The sequence below is a fragment of the Sinocyclocheilus anshuiensis genome, unplaced genomic scaffold, assembly GCF_001515605.1.
Source record: "Sinocyclocheilus anshuiensis isolate Anshui unplaced genomic scaffold, SAMN03320099.WGS_v1.1 scaffold436, whole genome shotgun sequence".
Classification (NCBI taxonomy): Eukaryota; Metazoa; Chordata; class Actinopteri; order Cypriniformes; family Cyprinidae; genus Sinocyclocheilus; species Sinocyclocheilus anshuiensis.
The window spans coordinates 2,959,952-2,981,064 of record NW_015560618.1 but is presented as its reverse complement, the minus strand read 5'-3'; the positions used below and the strand labels follow the sequence as shown (position 1 = coordinate 2,981,064).

Below are 21,113 nucleotides of genomic sequence, written 5' to 3'. Positions count from 1 at the left end.
AAAAGGCGTGGACACAATTGTTTTTGCACCTGACCTTATTGAATATGCATTTGTAGGAGTTTCCCTGAGACGTAAAATTTATGGGAGGAGACATTCAAATATATCACGCAACGCAATTTACTAACGTTTGCGCTCATCAAATTACTGGTATTTGCGCCATTATTTAACGCCCAAAAAACATGTCTTAAACTATTTTGCACTTGAAATGGCTGCAATTGTTGCTAGGAAGAGGCACCGCAGAGAACAAAGAGCACATGGTAGAAGGGATTTTTTCCACATGTATTAATTTATTTGGAATGCCAGAAGAACACATGAAATCCGAACATATCCTTACGCTAATTTGCGCTGCGCTTGGTAGATTGCGTTGGTCATTATGGAAATGAGATGTTGTGTCTGTGTACTTTTGCGCGTTGTCAGTAAATCACCCGCAGAAATTTCCATGCCCATCGGGGTTGTTTTGGAATTGCGCTCTTGCGCTAATTTGCCCTTTTTAGTAAATCTGGCCTTTAGTCGGTTAGCGCAGTGTCATTCGAAATTGAGATCAAAATTCTATAAAAAACAACTATTTGGCATTTGACATCATTATAGGTTCCAAAAAGTGAATAATCTATTCTGTATCTAAGACTCAGGAAGTGATATTTTGGGTTCCCTTTCAGTCGGTCTCTCTCGACGTCACGTCGGTAATGACCGACGAATTGAGATCCCAATTCGTCGGTCATTACCGACGTGACGTCTCCGTTCCCTCCTTCAGGGAACAAGGGTTACATATGTAGCCGAGACGATTTCATTGGTCAAACAAAATATAAAGCACTTAAAAGTTGAACCTTGAATCATCTTTGAGCGTTTATGTGCTGACACAGTAGTCTGGTGTTGTATTTGTTAGATTTAACACTGAGCTCACCTATCAGGTGGCACTGGTGTGATATCTATACGCGGTGGAGTAATGAAGCCCAGTGACGTGGGTCTGGAAACGTGATCTTCTTGAGGACTGCGGGCCCTCTCTGCCTGTCTCCATGACAACGGCGGCAACACAAGGGTTCCTGAGTGGCGTCTGGGGCCTCGCCAGAGATCCACACCCAACGTAGCTCCTGAAGACGTACATGCTGAGAGGTCCTTGCTTTCCTAACATCATAAAAACAGAGCAGAAATGTTGTAGCTGTCCACTATACATCATCACCTGCATACAGTATGATCACGTACAATCAATTAACTCATCAGGAAATTAATACATAAATAAACTAATGAAATAATGCATGCAAGAATTATGCAGTGTGTTCACGCATACACTCTACAACTGAGTCAATATGAAATCAAAATTGACCCTTTTCATAATAAATCCAGGTTCCAGGTCTTAATTTTAAATGATTTATTAGGGTTTGTCATACCAAAGAACAAAATATTTCATCAAGTTTTAATAACATGCTTGGCTTCTGTATGATCAACTACCCTTCCCCTAATATATATACAATCCAATGAATTCCTGATGGATAAAATCAAGTCCCATTTTACATTATTTCCTCTTGTTGAATATCCAGTTTCACACAAAATAGAACAGATAAACCCAAGAAGTCTCTTAAGTTCACCAAAGCTGCATTTATTTGATCAAAAATACAGTAAAAACAGTAATATTGTGAAATATTATTATTCCTGTGATGCAAAGCTGAATTTTCAGCATCATTACTCCAGTCTTCAGTGTCACATGATCCTTCAGAAATCATTCTAATGTGCTGATTTGCTTCTCGGTTATTATCAATTATTATTGGTGCTCAAATATTAATAATAGTTCTTATTATTATCATGATGAAAACAGATTTTGTTACTTAATATTTTGTGAAAACTGACTCTTTGATGAATACAAAGTTGAAAACAACAGCATTTATTTGAAATAGAAAACTTTTGATTGCCTTTACTGTCACTTTTGTGTCAAATATTATTTTTTTTAAATCTTACGTACCCCAAACTTTTGAATGGTAGCGTATCATTAAATATTAGATATCAGCATATTAGAATGATTTCTGAAGGATCATGTGACACTGAAGACTGGAGTAATGATGAATTTGTTATGCAGAAGCAGGAAATTGTTGAATCGTGCATTATTTGTTTCATCATTTTCATGAAAAAGAAAACTCTGCACTTTTGCACTCTGTTCGAAATTTGTTTATTACACATAAAAATACAAACATACAAGTGTGGGAACCTGTACTGGACTTTGTCAATCAGCTCAGCCCATAAACTGTTTGTTCAGGTTGATGTCAGTGAAGCTTTGGGTGATATATGGCACTCTAGGGAGTGAGCCTCTCATTTACGCTACGTGACTGATGTAGAGCCCTGTTCAGTTTCTACTGCTCTAGCATGTTGACTCTATCTCCTGACAGTTCTTTATAGATACAGAGTGTTTAACGGCTGGCTCCCTCAGCGTGATTGCATATCACTGTCAGTGGAGTCGCTGGACAACATCCTTTCTTAACAGCCTATAGCAGAAGACTGAATATATCACCTTGTAATATGTTTATAGCTCAATCAGAATTGCCCAGAAGAGAGGAGTGTTACCAGGAATTCCTCGAGCACGGCCTGTAGATTGGGATAGCTAACTGATGAGAATCCAGATATTGAGTAGGGAGAGACAAAACAGCTACTGCTTCTGTTTGACTGGTCAGCGTGAGTTTAGGATTGGCTATAATTCTGGGAAATGTATTGACACTTTGATGGAGAGCCGTATCAGAAAACAACGGCAGTAATTGGGTGAATCTCATGAAACCAGTCTAGAACAAGTCTGGGTCATATTTCATCCCAAAGGCAGAGGAAACAAATAAAAACATTTGATTTTACAAGAAGAAAACTCTATTACAGGACCAAGGGTCATTTTCATTCAAAATTCTCATTACTGTAATGCGTCTGGATTTTTTAAAACTTATGTTTTAGTTTACAGCATTTTTTATTTAATGGTTAGTAACTAAAAATGTATTATTTTATTATGCATATTATGTATTATTTAAATTCTAAAGTATGTATACATAATGGTAATATACTAAAATTTTATTATACAAATTATTATACCCATTTATGGTAAACATGGTACAAACAGTAATATTGTGATATATTATTACAATTTAAAATAACTGTTTTCTATGTGAATATATTTTAAAATGTAATTTATTTCTGTAACGCAAAGCTGAATTTTCAGCATCATTCCTCCAGTCTTCAGCGTCAAACGATCCTTCAGAACTCTTTCTAGAATGCTGATTTGCTGCTCAACTATTTGCAATTATTATTGGTGCTCAAATAATGAAAACAGCTTTTGCTGCTTAATATTTCTGAAAAAAATGGATTCTTTGATGAAAACCATTTCAGGACAAATAAGTATTAAAACATTTAGGTGTTTTTCCCCCTCATTTTCCAAGACTGGAAAGCTGCACTGGATTCATTCATTCATTCATTCATAAATTAGTAAGTAAGTAAATGATGAATGAATAAATAGATAAATAAATAAAGTATATTATAAAGTAATGACAATTATCTTTAAGAATGATAATAATGATTTACATTAATTTTCATGTAAATAATGTCACAATGAAAAAAACTGTATGGTCCTAAAATAGGAACATAATATAATATAATATAATATAATATAATATAATATAATATAATATAATATAATATAATATAATATAATGTATTGTAATGTAATATAATACAATATAATATTGGGGTCTATCTTGAACAATCTGTTATACAGTGAAATTTAAAGCAACAGAACAAATTTAAAACAAAATGTTTTTTACTGGGTAACAGTGGAAGGTCATAGGTAAAAATGGCTTCGTGTGGATTAGAAGGCCCAGTCAATTATTGGAGGGGAAATTAATTGAAAGGAAAGGGGAATCCCATGAGAAGCGTATGAAGTATCATCTAATAATCATGTCACACTTTACAGATGTTACAGCCATTGCAATACAAGCGACGCCAACTCAGCTCAGACCGCATTAAAGCCCTGAAGGCTGCTTCGCTCTGCACTGAATGAGAAAAAAATCAGGCCCAGAGAGAAAATTAGATATTTTCATTCACTGAATTGAGGGAAACATGGTGAAGAAGGATAAGGCTGCCCATAGGCATTGATCCAGTAAATAAATAAGTAAACAAATACATAAAAGAGAAATAAAGATATACATGGATGTATGTCCAGAGACCGGCCGATCGCTGGGAGGATCGGTTACCATGGCAACCACTATGACTCCTTTAAGAATGAGTATGATTGAGGGTTAAGCTACAAGGCTTGTCAGTAAACACGTATGGCCAGAGCTCAGCGAGGGGAGGGTGGGGTCTTGAGTGGTTTGGGTATGACTGGAAAACCAATGCTTGGCTTCCTTTGGACCTCACAAAATCCACTTCAAATATTTGAAGTGGGAAAAATGTGCCTGCCCATTAAAGAATGGAACAATGGTGTTACTTTAAGCCCTGCAGTTTGGGGAAAGCGCTAATGCACAAATCAATAAAGCCCTAAGAGATCATGAGCATCAGACAAACAGACTCTCTCCTGTAGCTTAGAGGAAAAGATGGACAGCATGTCCTCTATGTTCCCCTGCCTTCCTGCAGTCATATGCCTCTGAGTCAATGAGAGTCACAGCCTCACATTCCCAGCACTAAAACCAGCCAACAAATAGAGACCGGCCGATCGCTGGGAGGATCGGTTACCATGGCAACCACTATGACTCCTTTAAGAATGAGTATGATTGAGGGTTAAGCTACAAGGCTTGTCAGTAAACACGTATGGCCAGAGCTCAGCGAGGGGAGGGTGGGGTCTTGAGTGGTTTGGGTATGACTGGAAAACCAATGCTTGGCTTCCTTTGGACCTCACAAAATCCACTTCAAATATTTGAAGTGGGAAAAATGTGCCTGCCCATTAAAGAATGGAACAATGGTGTTACTTTAAGCCCTGCAGTTTGGGGAAAGCGCTAATGCACAAATCAATAAAGCCCTAAGAGATCATGAGCATCAGACAAACAGACTCTCTCCTGTAGCTTACAGGAAAAGATGGACAGCATGTCCTCTATGTTCCCCTGCCTTCCTGCAGTCATATGCCTCTGAGTCAATGAGAGTCACTAAAACCAGCCAACAAATGTTTTAATATCTGTCAAGTGAGAAACTGACCAATAATTGTTTGTTCTTTGAAACATGCATTGCATAAGTAGCTCTAGATATTATTATCACTGGTGCATTTCATTCAGAACATCACATGGGCTATTCACACTTGAAATTGTTTCACACTGTACACTGGACTGCTGTCCTATTTTTGCATATTTACAATGTCAATAACATTGATTGGACAAATACAGCTCGCGGCGGACATGCAACCTACTCTGGCTGTTAACAAATAACATGGACTCATATCAGTTGACCATTTTTATTTTTGTCTCAGATGCTGAAACCAAACACAAAGTGCAAAAGTTCAAATTGCACAAATATTTAAATATTGAATTTCCTGTTAAGTTTACAGTAACCAACGTGCAAAAAAAAAAAAAAACTACAAGCTGTGGTTGCCAGAAGATCACTGCAAAAATATAGTGACAATGTATCAAGTATTACAGGATGGCATATTGGTATCTGTATATTTCACAACTTGTAAGTTATATTTCATTAAGTGATACAACGAAAATGTATAAAATATATAATTTATGATTATTGATATTTATGATAATTTATGACTGCTATTGAATGGAAATGAATCAACACTGAACGGATTTGAGCTGAATAATGACACTATTACCTTCTCTCCTGTAGAGCTTCTTTATAGTTGCATTGAGTTTGTTTCATAACTGATGAACTTTGTAACAGTGACACTGTTATTGAACTAAATTAATCAACAATGAATTAAATTGAGCTGAATAATGACACCATTATCTTCTAAAGAGCTGCTTTACAGCCAAAATTCAATTAGCTTCATAATTGACGAATTCTGCACTAACACTAATTCTCTTATTTTCCTGTTTATTACTGTAAAGCTGCTTTGAAACAGTCTGTATTGTATAAAGCGCTATAGAAATAAATGTGACTCGACTTAATTTACTGTACCAAGATACTTGAACTACACAAATCTGCTTTGCATCCAAAAATTTACAGATAACTACCATAAAAATATAGGTGGTACAACAGAAATTCGCATGAAGAATCAGAGCTCAGCATAAGTTCTGAAAAAATGGCCAAGAGTAACACACATGACACTAAAATAATTCAATAAACATTAACTAAATAAATGTAACACAAAATACCATAATGTACAATGCAGATAACAAAAATGGGGGAAAAGCATACATGACGTATCATGCTTTTACTGTTTTTTTTTTTACTCTTTTTCACCTAATTTTTTTTCAAAATTACAAATTTGACAGTATTTTACAGTAAAATTTGCCATGGTAGCTATATGGTAAGGTAATTTAGAGTTAACTAAATAACAGATATTTGTTGTAGCATTTTTAGTCTTTTACTGTATAAATCATAAAAATTTTCTACACTTACTCTGACAACAACTCTGTAACATTTTAGCATCACAAATCTTCACAGCATATACACCTTTGACACTTTATTGGCTTGAACTAAAAGGCAACCAGCCCAGCAACTGCATGACTATGTGATAAAAACCATCCACACTGTCCTAGTACAGCAACTTATGCACAGGCAAGCACCACTCAAATTCTCAATCATAAAAAGTGAAAATCTCGAAAAAAGTGAAAATCGAGAAAATACTATCTCAGCCTTTCCACTTCAAAATTTCATGTTTAATTTAATGTATTGCTTTCTATTCCTTTGTAATTCTTTGTGAAATAATTGAACAGCGTGTTTTAAAAATGGGTATATTTGCAGTCTTTCTACATCCAGAAAGTGGCAGAAAAACTCAAACTCAGGCTCCACTCCTGGCTGAGAAAGTCTCAGTAAGTAATCAGACGCACTTGTTCTGGAGAAGGATTTCAATGAAGAGGGTTACAGAGGGCTGCTGCCACAGACTGAGCAGGAATTCAGAGGTGGATGTTAATCATAGGCAGGAGAGGTGAGTGTCGAGCGTTCATTGAGTGCTAGTGAAGAAAGGTGAGAGCTTATTGACAGACAATCAATATCAGCCTCATTATTTCACTTCATTGTGCATGTGTACTTGCCAATAGACTATTGAAGAAGTGAAGGTATTGTTCTTCTAAGTACAGGAGCCTAATCCAGAACTTTGAGGGTGTTTTATGACTTTGCCAACTCAATCAAACAATGTCTCAGACCAGACTTTTATTACTTTTCAAAGACAAAAAACACAAAAAAACGTTTACACAAACACTTTCACTGCTGCTTCCGCCCAACTAAAGCACCACCAACCATTATTCAGACAAACTGCTCGTTCCGTGTCAAAATCATGCCTTTGGTTGAGACAGAAGTTTCAGGTTGTTTAAACAAACAGAGCAATGTCTTGAAAGCGTCACTAAGCGACAGTGTTTTCACTCTTCTGAGAAATCAATATACAGCTGTCTCTGCACAATAAATTCAACACAAAATGAAAACTGAAAAAATGAAAAACATTTTGTATAGATCTTTTCATAATACACATTGCTTCAAACCAGCTTTAAAGAAAATCATGACGTTAATGATTATAATATCTTCATACCATCTAGTCGCATTTAGAGCCAGACAATAATATGATTTAAATTTTGCGACAATACAAGTCAATCAGTTAAGATTTGCTATATTGTGTATATATATATGGTATATCTAACTTTATATAAAGAGCTGAGCAATAATAGTTCCTTTTTGTGACAAAATCAAACATCAGGCAGTTGCGATTTGCGATATATATATATATATATAGTGGCATCACATTACATGAGTGTTCTATATTGATCTGGATAAAGTTGGATATAATTTTTATTCAATTTTATATATACAAGTTGTTCAATAATACAGTTTACCTTTAGTGATGATATAAACAATCATGCAGCCAAGATTTGCTATATAGCATATAAGAAAGCTGCGCTTTCTATGAGTACACGTATGTATGGTAGGATGTACACTCTCTCTCTCTATTACTTTTAATATATCACTGGACGATACTATATTTTACAGTTTTTGACAATATAACTATCAAGCAGTGTTCTCTATCAAGAGATTTGCTTTATAGTACATACTGCTTAACATGAATGTACTGAATGCATCTGGTTAAGGGTGGATATACTTATAGTAGTTGTATAACTGTTTCTGATCATTAATTTGTTAATTAGTTTGAGTTATTGTTATTTGGTGATATTGAGAATAGACCTTAGTCATGGTAGCGCCATATTTAATTTCTGACAGGGATGAAAACAAGGCTGTGAGGGACAGAAGTACAGTGTGTTGAATGGATTTTACTCAGGGCTGGACTGGGACAAATTGGTATTTTTTGATCCAAATGACCCATCACTAAGATCAGAATCTGTCCAGTCAGACAGCACCCATATATACACACTGCCATTCAAAATACACACACACACACACACACACACACACACACACACACACACATTTGGACCCTATAACATAGGTAATACCAGGTACATAATAACATTGTGTTTGTTTATGTGAGTGTATATATACTGTGTATACACGTTTAAGTGGACCAGTGTACTCAATCGCTCTTGACTTGCTGTTAATTGTCAAAGTTATGACTGTTTGAGGAAACTAACCAGTAGTTTAGGTTATCTACAAAAACTAGAGATACACCAATCATGATTTTTCATGGCCGATTCCAACTGTCAGCAAGTGGGGTGATTCTAAAACCAATTGCTGATTTTTTTAAGCAAGAGACAAGAAAGAATGAAAGAGTACATGAACAAAATTTAGCTTTGTGAAATTATGCTAAAAATGCAAATTAACTCTCTGCCAGAAGGTGGCGCTTTGGGAACAGCTGCAATATAGGTTTTCGTCTATGGCGCATTGCGATTGAGTTAATGCTGTCAATACAGAAGACAAACCAATGTGCCACTGTCTCTGCATGATGGGCCAAAGTATCAGCCCCAAAGTGTGTCGGCGCACTAGGAAAATGCCCTATATGCCAGATGGCCAGTCCGCCCATGATTGTACTATAGTTTAATAACGAAACGTCAGTAGACAACAACTCCATAAAACATTTTTAAAACTTGTGAGTTGTGAAAATGACATGATCTAGGACTTCTATACAGTATGTGCCATTGTAAAGACTAAATCTATCCTGCATAGCCTTTTTTTTTGTCCGCATTAAATTCAATATGACGTCCACCCTGACTAAGGTCTTTTATGAAACCTGTGAGGTTTTGATCAATTCATAACAATTTGGTATAGTGACAATCCTAATTATTATTTGGTGATCTGTATCACTGACACGACAATCCAACATCACAAAGCACTATAACTTTTTAAGCTTTACACTACAACCACCTGTCATAGAGTCAATTTTAATAATCCAATCACTTTCCAATGGACAAAATCAAGTTCACCTCAGTTTTTGGAAGTAAAATGGGTAAATGGGTAGAAACATTTCTTTGTTTCTATGCTGACTTACCCTAATCCTAACTAAGAATAAATATTAAGGGGGAAAAATTGTCACACTTCACCTTTAAACGGAAGAGTTTAATTCATATTATGTAAATTAGAATTCAAAGACTGTAAAATGTTAAGCCTAATTTGGTTACAACCAACCGAGTTCAGGTAATTAAAAACATCAAGAAGACAAATGAATGACTGGCCTTTTTTTCAACTCTGTTCTGTCCTTCTTTCCTCTGTCGAGGTTTTATGGTGCCTGCCATCTTTTCTCACGTCCCTCATAAATAGCTATTAATATTATGTGTGTGCGTATGTGGGTTTGTGTGTGTGGTTAATTGGTTGTTTATGTTCTTGTAGACACGCTTGCCTAGAGCTTGTTGATTTTTTTTTGTTTTTTTTCTGTAGAAATCGAAGAACAAAATATTTCAGAGAAAACCTGGCTGCTTCATAAGTGTGAAACATATAAAGGGCAAACTAGGAGAAAAACAAGAAGCGATTTTTTAAACATCTAAATGGCATGGACCTCTGTGTGTACTGGGGGGCAGAATAAAAAAAAATCACTGCATAGCGTTATCTTCTATTCATGTTGAAACACAACAGTAAAATGTCTCACATCACTAGGTGTCACTGCCAAGACGCTCCGGCTCTTCCTCATGATCTCTGCTGACAGCTCAAGCTCAGAAGGTTCTTCTGTCTCTCGGGATTCTTCACCGGCATACAAATGAACTTCAGCTGTCAACTGTAGCCAGAGGAAAAAAAATGCATTAGCATAAGTTTTCATCAAACCCTCCACTGGGCCAGTTTACTAATTAAAAATCACAATTGTCTCAGTTTTGATGTTAATTTCTTGTGTTCAGTAACATTAGAATGAAGACAGTAAACCAACGAAACATCAAATTATAAACAGTTGGTTATACTATCTTAGCTCTATAATGTCATACTGCGTTTCATATTGACTTTTCATTCAAAAATGTGAAAATTCAGAGTTTCATTGAATATTGCAAGTTTGTTTAGATTAAAAGATAAATATACAATTTTTGGAAACAGCAGATACAGCAACTTTATAGTGCAAAATGTATAGATTAATGATGATTAACCCTTTCCCCACCAATGACAGAATTTTCCGGCTTTATGTGTTTTCATTGTTATACAGTAGGGGGCACTATTACACATCTTCTGAAAGAGTACTGAATCTCTGAATCAAAACATGTTGAAGAAGAAGCAACATATGTAAGCAGATACATACGTAAAATAATGCAGTCATCGAACATTAAACAGCATAAATCAACACTGCCTAACGCTATCGAGTAAAAATTTGACCCAGGAAGTGGTATAGGACTGTGCAAGCTTTGGGCGTTTGATGGAAGCTATCTATTTCATCTCAATTTTCATCATCGCTCTGAATCCGGACACTAGTGGGTAATAGGGGTTGAACGACTTCTGATTTTTTAAAGTCGACTTTTATGTGATGTAAGTTGAGTCGAAGTCGACTAGTCCCTGATGACGTCCTTAATGAACAAATAAGTCTGGAGCTGAGACTCGAACACCTTGTGCACAGCTATGGCATATGACACAGCGCTGCCCACATGGCTGTTGCTCCTATAACAGCTCATTTTTATCAGTTCTTTTGTGTTTATGTCGTTATATTTCTCACAGATTTCTGCTCGTTCTAAATCAGATACAGATAAAGTAGCACAGTAAAGATTACATTCATATGAATGCATTAGTGAGAGCGATTGCGTGTGTGAATTAATTCTACCTGGCAGCGTCTCTCTACTAGAAGTGAAGCTGTGGGATTTGGTTATTAAGAAATATATGCTTGAACTTTTCAGTTTCTAAGCTATTTTATTGAGAAATCACAGAACAGTGTTGACAATACATTTCCGCGCTGAATGATTCTGTGCGCGTGATGTACGCGCTACTGTCTGTAGCCTATGTGTGTGCGTTACAGTGCAGCAGCGCATTAGATTAGAACGGCGATTAACTTACCTGTACAATAAGCTGTTTAAAACGTGCATTCTCCCGTTCAATTTCGAGCATCCAGTAATATAATCACACATGTCTTGTGGACCGCTTTCAGAGTATGCATTTATTTGTCATTTTAACTGTTTGGAAACGAGTGTAAATGTGGAAGTCCTTCAAAGATTTCTTATCCTGTTGCGCCCTCTATAGGACCAGCGACTAGTCGACGTCAAGCTTAAAGCGTCATGGCAGAGCATTGAAGTCGACAAGTCGATTAGTCGGTGCAACCCCTAGTGGGTAAAGAGCTAAAATATTAACAGTTAGAGCCTGAGGCAATTTAATTCTCAATAATTCTTTATTAAAATGCATAGAGATGGTGTGGAATGGACATGGGAAACTAAATGGAAAATACACACATTTTGAGTGTTCAACATTTTTACACTGACACCAAACATTTTCTTGTTCATGTGTATGTGTGTGTGCACCCGAGATGCACCTGTCCTCATGTTTCAGTAAATTGCTTGTCAATCTTACATCGGTGGAAAGTTCTTTAGTGCTTGGCACAGTTTGAACCATGCCTATACTGTAAGTGAGCAGCTCAATTCAACACCTCAGGATAATAGGACCCATTATAATCAACAGAACAGAGTGTAGAAAGCTTTGTTGATTACAAATGGGTATTTATTCTATTTTAAGTTCTTTACTGTTGCACAAATGCAAAAAACCCACCTATGAATTTGTTTAACTGTTTTAAAAAAAATCTCTGAGAAACGTGTAAACGATGTAACATTAATCAAATATGTAACTGTCATCTGACAATAAACATAAAATCACACATTGGGTAATTCTGTCACTAAGGGAAAAATAAATCGATTATTGTACCTGCCAAGTATGTTTTAAAATTAAATTACACATTTTAGAAATTACATTTCAAATGTCTTTTTTTTTCCAATGTTTTAAAAGCATTTGTTCTGTATGTGCAAATGTTTTGTAAACATTCTAAAATAAGAACAAAAATGTTCTGGGAAAAAAAAATGTTTAATGAATGATGTATAAATAATTTATTTTTACATTATGTAATGTTATTAAGGACCAGATAACTTTCAATGAACATTCTGTTAACACTGGAAATGTGGCTATGTGTACAATACAACAAAGGACAGTTTATTTTTAACTAGCTAGTTCATTTAGCCACTTAATATTAAACTATTTTCAATGACCTTTGGTTTATCTTAGCTAGCCAGGCTAGTCAACCTTAACTCAAATTTAAGCAGCTAGTCAATTGTAGTTAGTTAGCTAGATAACTTAGCTAGTTTATCTTACCTAACGTTATTACAGGTATGGAGGAAAACATGTTTTTTTGCTCTGTGTTAAATGTGTCGTATGCGGTTTTGAAAATATGTTTAAAGGTGTCTGTTTAGTCGAAAAGTCTGTAGGGCATTGGTCACTTTAAATTTCTTTAAATTGAATCATTCACTTTACCAATTTGTTAAAAATGGTTGAATCAATGTAACATTTTTGATTGTGCTGATATTTAGGAAAAACAGCACTTGTGTGATATTGCTTAACTATATTATATGTTGTAAATATAAAGAACAAAAACTACATTTCAATTTTGGAGCCCTTTTTACTAATTTCAGTGGCATTTGTACCCCAAGCCCCCATTAATTTCCAATTTCCACAGTGGACTATATGACCCAACAGTCAGTTGGGTTGCATTTGGAACATTTCTTGCTTTTTAATGTATTTTTTATTGTATAATATACAGTATAATTACTGTATAGTGCCTTACAATATATTCAAAGACTTGCTGACTTGAAAAAAAAACCTAAAACAAATAGACTAATATCGCTGAGAAAAATTGTTACATTAAGATTTTAGGGTTAACTGCCATCATTGTATATACAGTTTGTTAATAATGTCAGCCTATTCTTTGTAATAGATTTTTTCAAGCTTGTTGAAGTTGGTCAGATGATGACAGTGAATCAAACAGTGCCATAACAATGTCTCATTGGCACTGAGATCAGAAGTCACTGTATGGCTTTGTGTTCCTGAGCCACAGCAGATGGCTCTGTCCACGGCCTTACAGATCCCTGTCCAGCTGAACGTTCTCCAAACATCGTTTTTTAACCAACTACGGCATGGAAATACTATACTGTATGTTTCCCTGCATGCTTCTAAAAACATTATTTTTGGTCCATCCATAAATCATTTTTAAAAGATGTCTTGTTTGGTTTTAGCTTATTGTAAGGCTGGTGTTTCATATGGTAAGATGTTTGCAAATGCAAAAACAATTTTGTAAATGTATAAACACAACAGAAGTGTAATTTACCAGCCTAACACACGAATAAACACTGGAGCAAATATTTGTAGCTTCTGCCAAGAGAATCTGAACACCATAGAGCTTGATTGGACGCAAAACATTTGACGCCAATAAAAAAAACGATAGGGAATGTTTTCTACTCCCTTTTAAAAGTTGTTAAGTCTATTTACTTTGCTGTCTTAACTAAACACAATTAATGGGTTAGTTGGATTTGATTATGTGGATTTGGCATAGCTTTTTCACTGCTGTTCATCATGCTATCAGAAGTGAGCTGACTTATTTTTAGTCGCAACCCCATTGATTTATGTTTACATGTAAAATAACAAGGAAAGATGATAGGTTTGAAGCTACTCATAAGATAAGGCTTATTAAAGCAATAGCCATCACACATAAGCAAAAGCACAGCAACACACTCCTGCAAGTATGTAAATAAACAAGAAGAAACTAAGGAGTGTCCCAAAGACTCTCTTGTGTGTTGTACTTTCTTGCCGTTGCTAGTTGAAAAGATGAGTCCAGGCCTCCATTACTAATTTGAAAGCGTCTAGTTAGAATTAGCAATGACACTTTGGGTCGTTTATCATGAGAAGTTATTGGAGTAAAAAAGAAAAGGCAGTACAATTGTGTGATACTGCTTGTATACAACAGTTCATTCAGGTCAGTGTTTTTAAACAAATCAAGTGAATAATTCAATGACTCATTCACAAAGTCTTGATTCGTTCCTAAATGAATCAGCATTTTTCAACAAACCAGTTGAAGTAACGATTCAATGACTCACTCATAAAGACAGTAAAATCCTAACCATGCAAACAGTCGAGCTCATCCAGTGCAACAGTGCCATCCACTTTTTTGACGGTTTTGGTTCCGGAAGCATTTTTCCCATTAATTTTTCTCATGTATTTCAAAAAGCCTAGGTGAAAAAGAGAAACCAGGTGAATCGCTACACTACAAACTTTGATTTAAAGCAAAGAAATCTAAAAATCAGACAAAAAGGTAAAGGCACAAGACTGTATTTAATGGCTTTAATGAGGGAAAGAACTACATATTCAAACAAATTAGTACATATTCAACATATTCAAATTACAAAAGAAACATGTTGAATATATATAGAGACATTCTATGAAATATTTGTTATATAGAAATATTTAAATCGTTTCAGAGTGTAGGGAGATTGACTTGATTATCATTCACAGTGCTTCATGGGAGTGAGTCGGCACTAAAGATTTGCTTGTTGCATTTATCTGATTTTTCTGATCTGATTTATATGCAGACTCATGGGTAGTGTAGTTTTTCACCAAGGATTCCACTGTTAAACATGATTATTTAAAAAAAAAGAGGGCTAATGGCTTCAACAAAAGCACAGTAGGTCTGCCTTTTATGGTTTGTAAGTTATTATTAAAATTATTTCCTATATGGAGAAAATGAATAGGATTTTTTAATTCCGGCCCGACTGTTGCACTCTATCATACTCGAGGAACGAATTAACTGTTGTATAAACATTCTGACATGTCTCCTTTCCTTATGTTGTCTTCAAGTGTCTAAGGCTGTGGTTCGCAACCTTTTTGACTCCAAAGCCAAAATATTTTAAAATAATAAAACCATTAGAGCTTGGCATTAGGAAACTTATTCATTATAAAAATGCCCATTGAGTTTTAAGATTTTAGTAATTCCCAAAAGTTTTTCAGGTCTAGAAATCTCACTTTTAAAATTAGGCTACCTTATATCCAGCTTTTCCAAAACTATAGGAACCCTGTTTTTTCAAACAGAGTTGTTCAGGGGGCTAACTGAAAGTTTTATTTTGTCTTACTTTAAGTCATTTTGAAGCCCCCTTCGAAGTTTACAATCAAATGGTTACAATCTGGTTATATTACATTATACTGAGTGGTTGACCAAGCATTTCACAAGTAAACTGGCATGGTTTTCTACACTTTCATGTGGATCATTACCTTTTCAAATGGAAAAATTCAAGGTTTCATAGTACAAACAGCCTAAATTCATCAGTGATAAAACTGTTTGCCTTTTATTTGCCTTTGCACCCAAATAAATTACACCTTGAAATTTAAGGTCGGGGGAGATAAATAATGAGCTCTTGAAGGATTCTACCTCACTTCCATAAAGTTTTTATGCGCGAGGTGAAAAATGATTGCATTGCCTCTTGTGCAGAACCTTGATTAGCCAATTTACATTTCAGCTCCACACTTTCTCATTTCTGTTTTTTTCCCCTTCTCATCTTTCTCTAATTTGTTGGGGTTACTCAATCTGTTGGACACATTTTCCTAAAATAAAAGATTGGTTTATGCAAAATTGCAACAGAACATAGGGTGACGGATTCAATTAGGTTGAAATTTATGTTACGTCTAGTTTCTAACAGCAGCTATGAACTGTAATCATGTCAGGGGAAAGGTTTGGACAGGTAAATTGGGATGAGATTATCTATATTTTACAATGTAATATCCATATTTTTCCAGCTACCACCTAGTACCAAATACAACACTGAATATAAAGTCTACATCCACAGATTAAATTTTTTTTTTCTATATTTTGACCTCTCGTCCACACTGACATGCCATTTTCATGATGTACTGTGTACTGTGAAAATGATGATGCATATTGTACCCATATATGACTATGGTTGTAACGACATTGTGCCTGCTATTCACTTATAATGTTGCTAATTAGAAATGTTAATCTTCATACTAATCTCCTGCAAAGATGACAGAATATTTACTTGCAATTGTTTTTCTATGGCAAAAGATGATGATTGATGCGTTACACAAACTATACATGGTTTATGCAAAATTACAACACATTTTGAGGAGATGTTTACAAGAGACCATTTTCAACTAAAAACAGAAGCGTTTTGCGTTTTGACAACTGTGCTTTGTAGGGCCTGAAAACGCAAACTTTTGTAAACGGGTTTCAAAGCGCATATTTTTGAAAATGATACCATTAACGTCGCTGGCTAAACTACAAAAATGCAAATTTGTGAAAACAGTGACAACATGCGCATGCATTTTACGTTTACAGTCTTTAGGTATGTGTGCATGTAGTATTTCTTTACGAATTGACATCGCCAACTACTGGCCTGGCATGCATACAGCATTTCTAGTCGTTTTCACAGATCCGTGTGAACGGGGATCATTACGACAACATCTGTGCGTGAAACTTTTCAAATACACAAAGGAGAACTTTTCAGTTTTTAGTACATCGTTGTCGTTTAATGTGTGAAATCTAAAAGTGATTCGAAACATCACAAACTACTTGTTTTCTCGAAATGCTCACCATCCACATTATCGCTTTTAAAGGTGACATATCATGAAAATCTGACTTTTACAGGTTTTAAGTGCTATAATCAGGTCCCCGGTGCATCTACCAACCAAGGAAACGTGAAAAAGATTAACCCAGTAACTTTGTTTTGTTAAGCCTTTTTCTGCAAGCATCTGAAAAAACGAGCGCGTCTGATTTCGCTCCCTTGTTGACGTTGCAAAGGGATCTCATTATAATATTACCGCCCCTTAATCTGTAAGTTTCCACCCACGGCGCCGTCATTGGGATTTCGCAAGCGACAACGGTGTACCAGCTCTAATGCCATTGTGAAAGTTTGAGCAAAGCATGCTAACTGTTCTGTCCTTGGCTGCACAGACGAGCACAGAACACTGTTTAGAGTCCCAGCCTCAGAGGAGAGAAAGTTTGAGCAAAGCATGCTAACTGTTCTGTCCTTGGCTGCACAGACGAGCACAGAACACTGTTTAGAGTCCCAGCCTCAGAGGAGACAAGAGAGCAGTGGATTTATTGATTTATTGAATGTATATTGCTGCTGCCACACAGATCTAAATTAAACATGCAATTTATTTCCCAGCTGTTTACCTTCACAGACATAACCGACTGTTTTTTGTAACTCGTGTGTTTTTAAGGTCAACTTGTGTGTGAATGAGAACTTAGTTTAGTACTCACATGCAGTGACAGCCGCTTTCTCTCCGTGTGCTTCGGATGTGTGCTCTCAGAAAGAAGTTTAAACTCATATGGTTTAAAACGCATGATTTCAGCATGATAAACATGATAATCAGAACCAAAACAGATGTTTTTTAGCAGGTATGAGCTGTAATGGCGCAGCTCTATTCTAGAAAAGGGGGCGGGGAGCAGAAGCTCATTTGCATTTAAAGAGACAGGCACGAAAAACAGAGTGTTTCTGCTTCCACTCAAAATAGGCATTTTCAAAATGATATAATAAATTATCTGTGGGGTATTTTGAGTTGAAACTTCACAGACACATTCTGGGGACACCAGAGACTTACTTATATTACATATTGTAAAAAGGGGCATAATATGTCTCCTTTAAGCTTTTCCCAAAAGTTGCGCGTTCACATTGACAAATCTAAAAACACACAAAAGTGTGACCTGGATGCACCAGTGAGTGTTGGGATATTTCGCTAATAAAATGATCGTTCCAGAAGATGAGTGTGACAACTTTATTACGTATATGTCTGGTCTCTAAGTAACATCTCATTGAGTGTTTATGATGTTTTGCATGTGCACAACAAAGTGATTTAAGTGTTTTGAGACATGTGTATGTGAACAAGCAACTTCTAGAAAACATTTAAAAGCGCAAATATGGATGATTCCCAAATATTTCAAAACTGGTCTGTGTTGGACAATACTGTTAACAAAACATATATAACTTGTAGTTTGTAATGTTTTGATTTCACTTTTAGCACTACAGTCGTCTATGTCTTAGAAAATCCATAGCTAAATACCAAAAATGCACTTCTTGCGATCTTATTCCTGGCAAACAGGCGTATATTGTGTATTGAGTCAGGCACAATATGTTATTTGAGCTGAAACAAAGACTCCATGGTGCTCACCAGCTCCACAATCTTATTACCAGAACCAGTGCTTGGTTATAACCTCATGCCGTACCCACAATGATGTTCCTGTCCCACCAAAAACACGGGTTACTGTGTACTTGATTGATAAAATAAGGTTTCCTGGCATAAAAGTTTATGTATTGAGAGCACAAAGTACAGATGTAGATTCTCACAGACTTGTGACTTCTTCAATAGGATCTATTTATTTTTGTTCTGCCAACCATTCCAAATCCAGTCAAGCTATGAGAAGCAGGGTTTTTAATTTCTAAAGCAATTACTAGCATTAAATGAGTGTGACAATACAATTGGTTCGGTATATTGTGAATTCCTAATGGATTGCGAGTTTCACTGAACCCTGCGAGATTGAAACTTCGTTCCAAAACAACACTACAGGTTCGTCATGTAGCGTGATGCCTGTAACTATAGCAACATGGCTTTCATAACCTCATGTGATGACATGTCAAGACTTAAGAGAACAATAATGAAGTCAACATGGGTCACTGATTATCACAGTATGAATTACTCAAGGATGTCCATATCCAGCATGGAGAAAACTATTAGCCTGTTAAATGGATTCCAGGACTTGATATTGTTACTGTTATTTTGTATAATTGTCTTTGGGAAGCTTAGTGTTTTTGCCTGTAGTCAATTACTTACTTAATTATTTCTGCTAAATGCTGTGAGTTATTTACCACATGTGCTCTTAACACATGAAAAATTTCAGCCTTTGACCATCTGACCAGAAACTCAAGATATATTGATTAATGATAATGATCATGATAAGGATTAATGAATGTATCTATTGACACCCATGGTATAGTATAGAATATGGTATGAACTCAAATTTAAAGGTGATTGCCCAACGCCATCAAATTATTTAACAAAGATAGCTATGCCAAAAGATTATGTGTATGTGTATCAGTTTTAAAGATGCTAATAATTTGGCTGCTAAATAAAAAATTGTCACATTTTTGACATACTAACATTGTGCGCAGAGACAAAATAAAGTGATCAATAATATATATTTTTTTGTAAATCTGGGTTTTTGTCATTCACATAACTGTATATTACATTACAGTTTTCAAAGAAATTAATACTTTTAATTAATTCTTAACATGGATGCATTAAATGAATCAAAATGACAGTAAAGTATATGTTTATAATGCTACACAAGTTTTCTGTTTCAAATAAATGCTGAAATCATTTCCATTTCAAATGTTGCTGAATCTTTTATACAAAGAATCCAGAGAAAAACGTATCACTGTTTCAGAAAAATATTAAGCAAACTTTTTTCAACATAGATGATAAAAATAATAAATGTTTCTTAAGCAGCAAATCAGAATAGTTTCTGAAGGATCGTGTGACACTGAAGACTGGAGTAATGATGCTGAAAATTCAGCTTGGCATCACAGGAATAAATTACATTTTAAAATATATTAATGTTACATGTATTTACTATAGCAATAACAGTAAATAATGTATAATTACATGCAACTAACCCTAAACCAAACACTAATTCTCTAACCCTATAGTAAGTGCATGTTGTTAATTAATAATACTCCATACTTAACTGTATAATTACACTGTAAGAAGGAGACAAAATAACTATAACGTAATAATAATAATAAAAATCATTAAAAAAATAAGCCATTAAAATAGGTTTTCTATTTGAATATATTTTAAAATGTAATTTTCAGCCTCAGTCTTCAGTGCCACATGATCCTTCAGAAATCATTCTAATACGCTGATATGCTGCTGAAGTAACATTTATTATCAATTTTGAAAATAGTTGAGCTGTTCAATATTTTTGCGGAAAGCATAATCTTTTTTTTATGATCAATAGAAAGTTCAAAAAGCATTTACTTAATATAATACTTTTAGTTTTTTCACAAATATTTGTTTGAGATTTGTTTACAGTACCACCACGGACCCCGCAGAAGTTACGGGCCCCTGCTGAAGCCCCTGATTTAGAGTAATATCCTGTGGGGGAATGGCAATCACAAGCAGGTTAGCTGATGTCTCTTACTGGCCTGCAGGGCAATCATTTGCTCTGTGCTGTAAACAATCTCTGGACAACACAATGTCACGCTATGTGATGTGTACTCATTAATACTCACTAATGCTCAGTATAATTATTTAACATGACCATACAATTCTCTGACACACTGCAACATCTCATTACAAAACAAACAGCTTCTGGGGTTGCCAAGTCTTTGTTTCTCTATCTGCTTTAATTACTTTGATTTGTTCTTTGACACAATTGATTTGGCAATTACGTAAGAATTACATAATAACATGTAAGAAACATCATGTAACACCAAGCAATCAAATAGAATGATAGCTCAAATGGTCATTTAAAGGGGTCATATGATGCTGCTAAAAAGAACATTATTTGGTGTATTTGGTGTAATGAAATGTGTTTATGCGGTTTAAAGTAAAAAAAA

At 35.3% G+C, this 21,113-nt stretch overlaps 1 protein-coding gene across 1 annotated transcript in view; it reads right to left on the bottom strand.

Moving 5' to 3' along the window:
• Positions 1-21,113, bottom strand: part of pde4bb (phosphodiesterase 4B, cAMP-specific b) — a 71,598-nt gene that overhangs the window by 47,347 nt on the left and 3,138 nt on the right. Inside the window, exons 2-3 of the mRNA XM_016478093.1 lie at positions 10,136-10,261; positions 902-1,122 (exon numbers count right to left, since the gene is read on the bottom strand). Of these exons, the coding sequence (XP_016333579.1) occupies positions 902-1,122; positions 10,136-10,177 (263 nt within the window). The 5' untranslated portion in view covers positions 10,178-10,261. The remainder of the gene's footprint in view (positions 1-901; positions 1,123-10,135; positions 10,262-21,113) is intronic.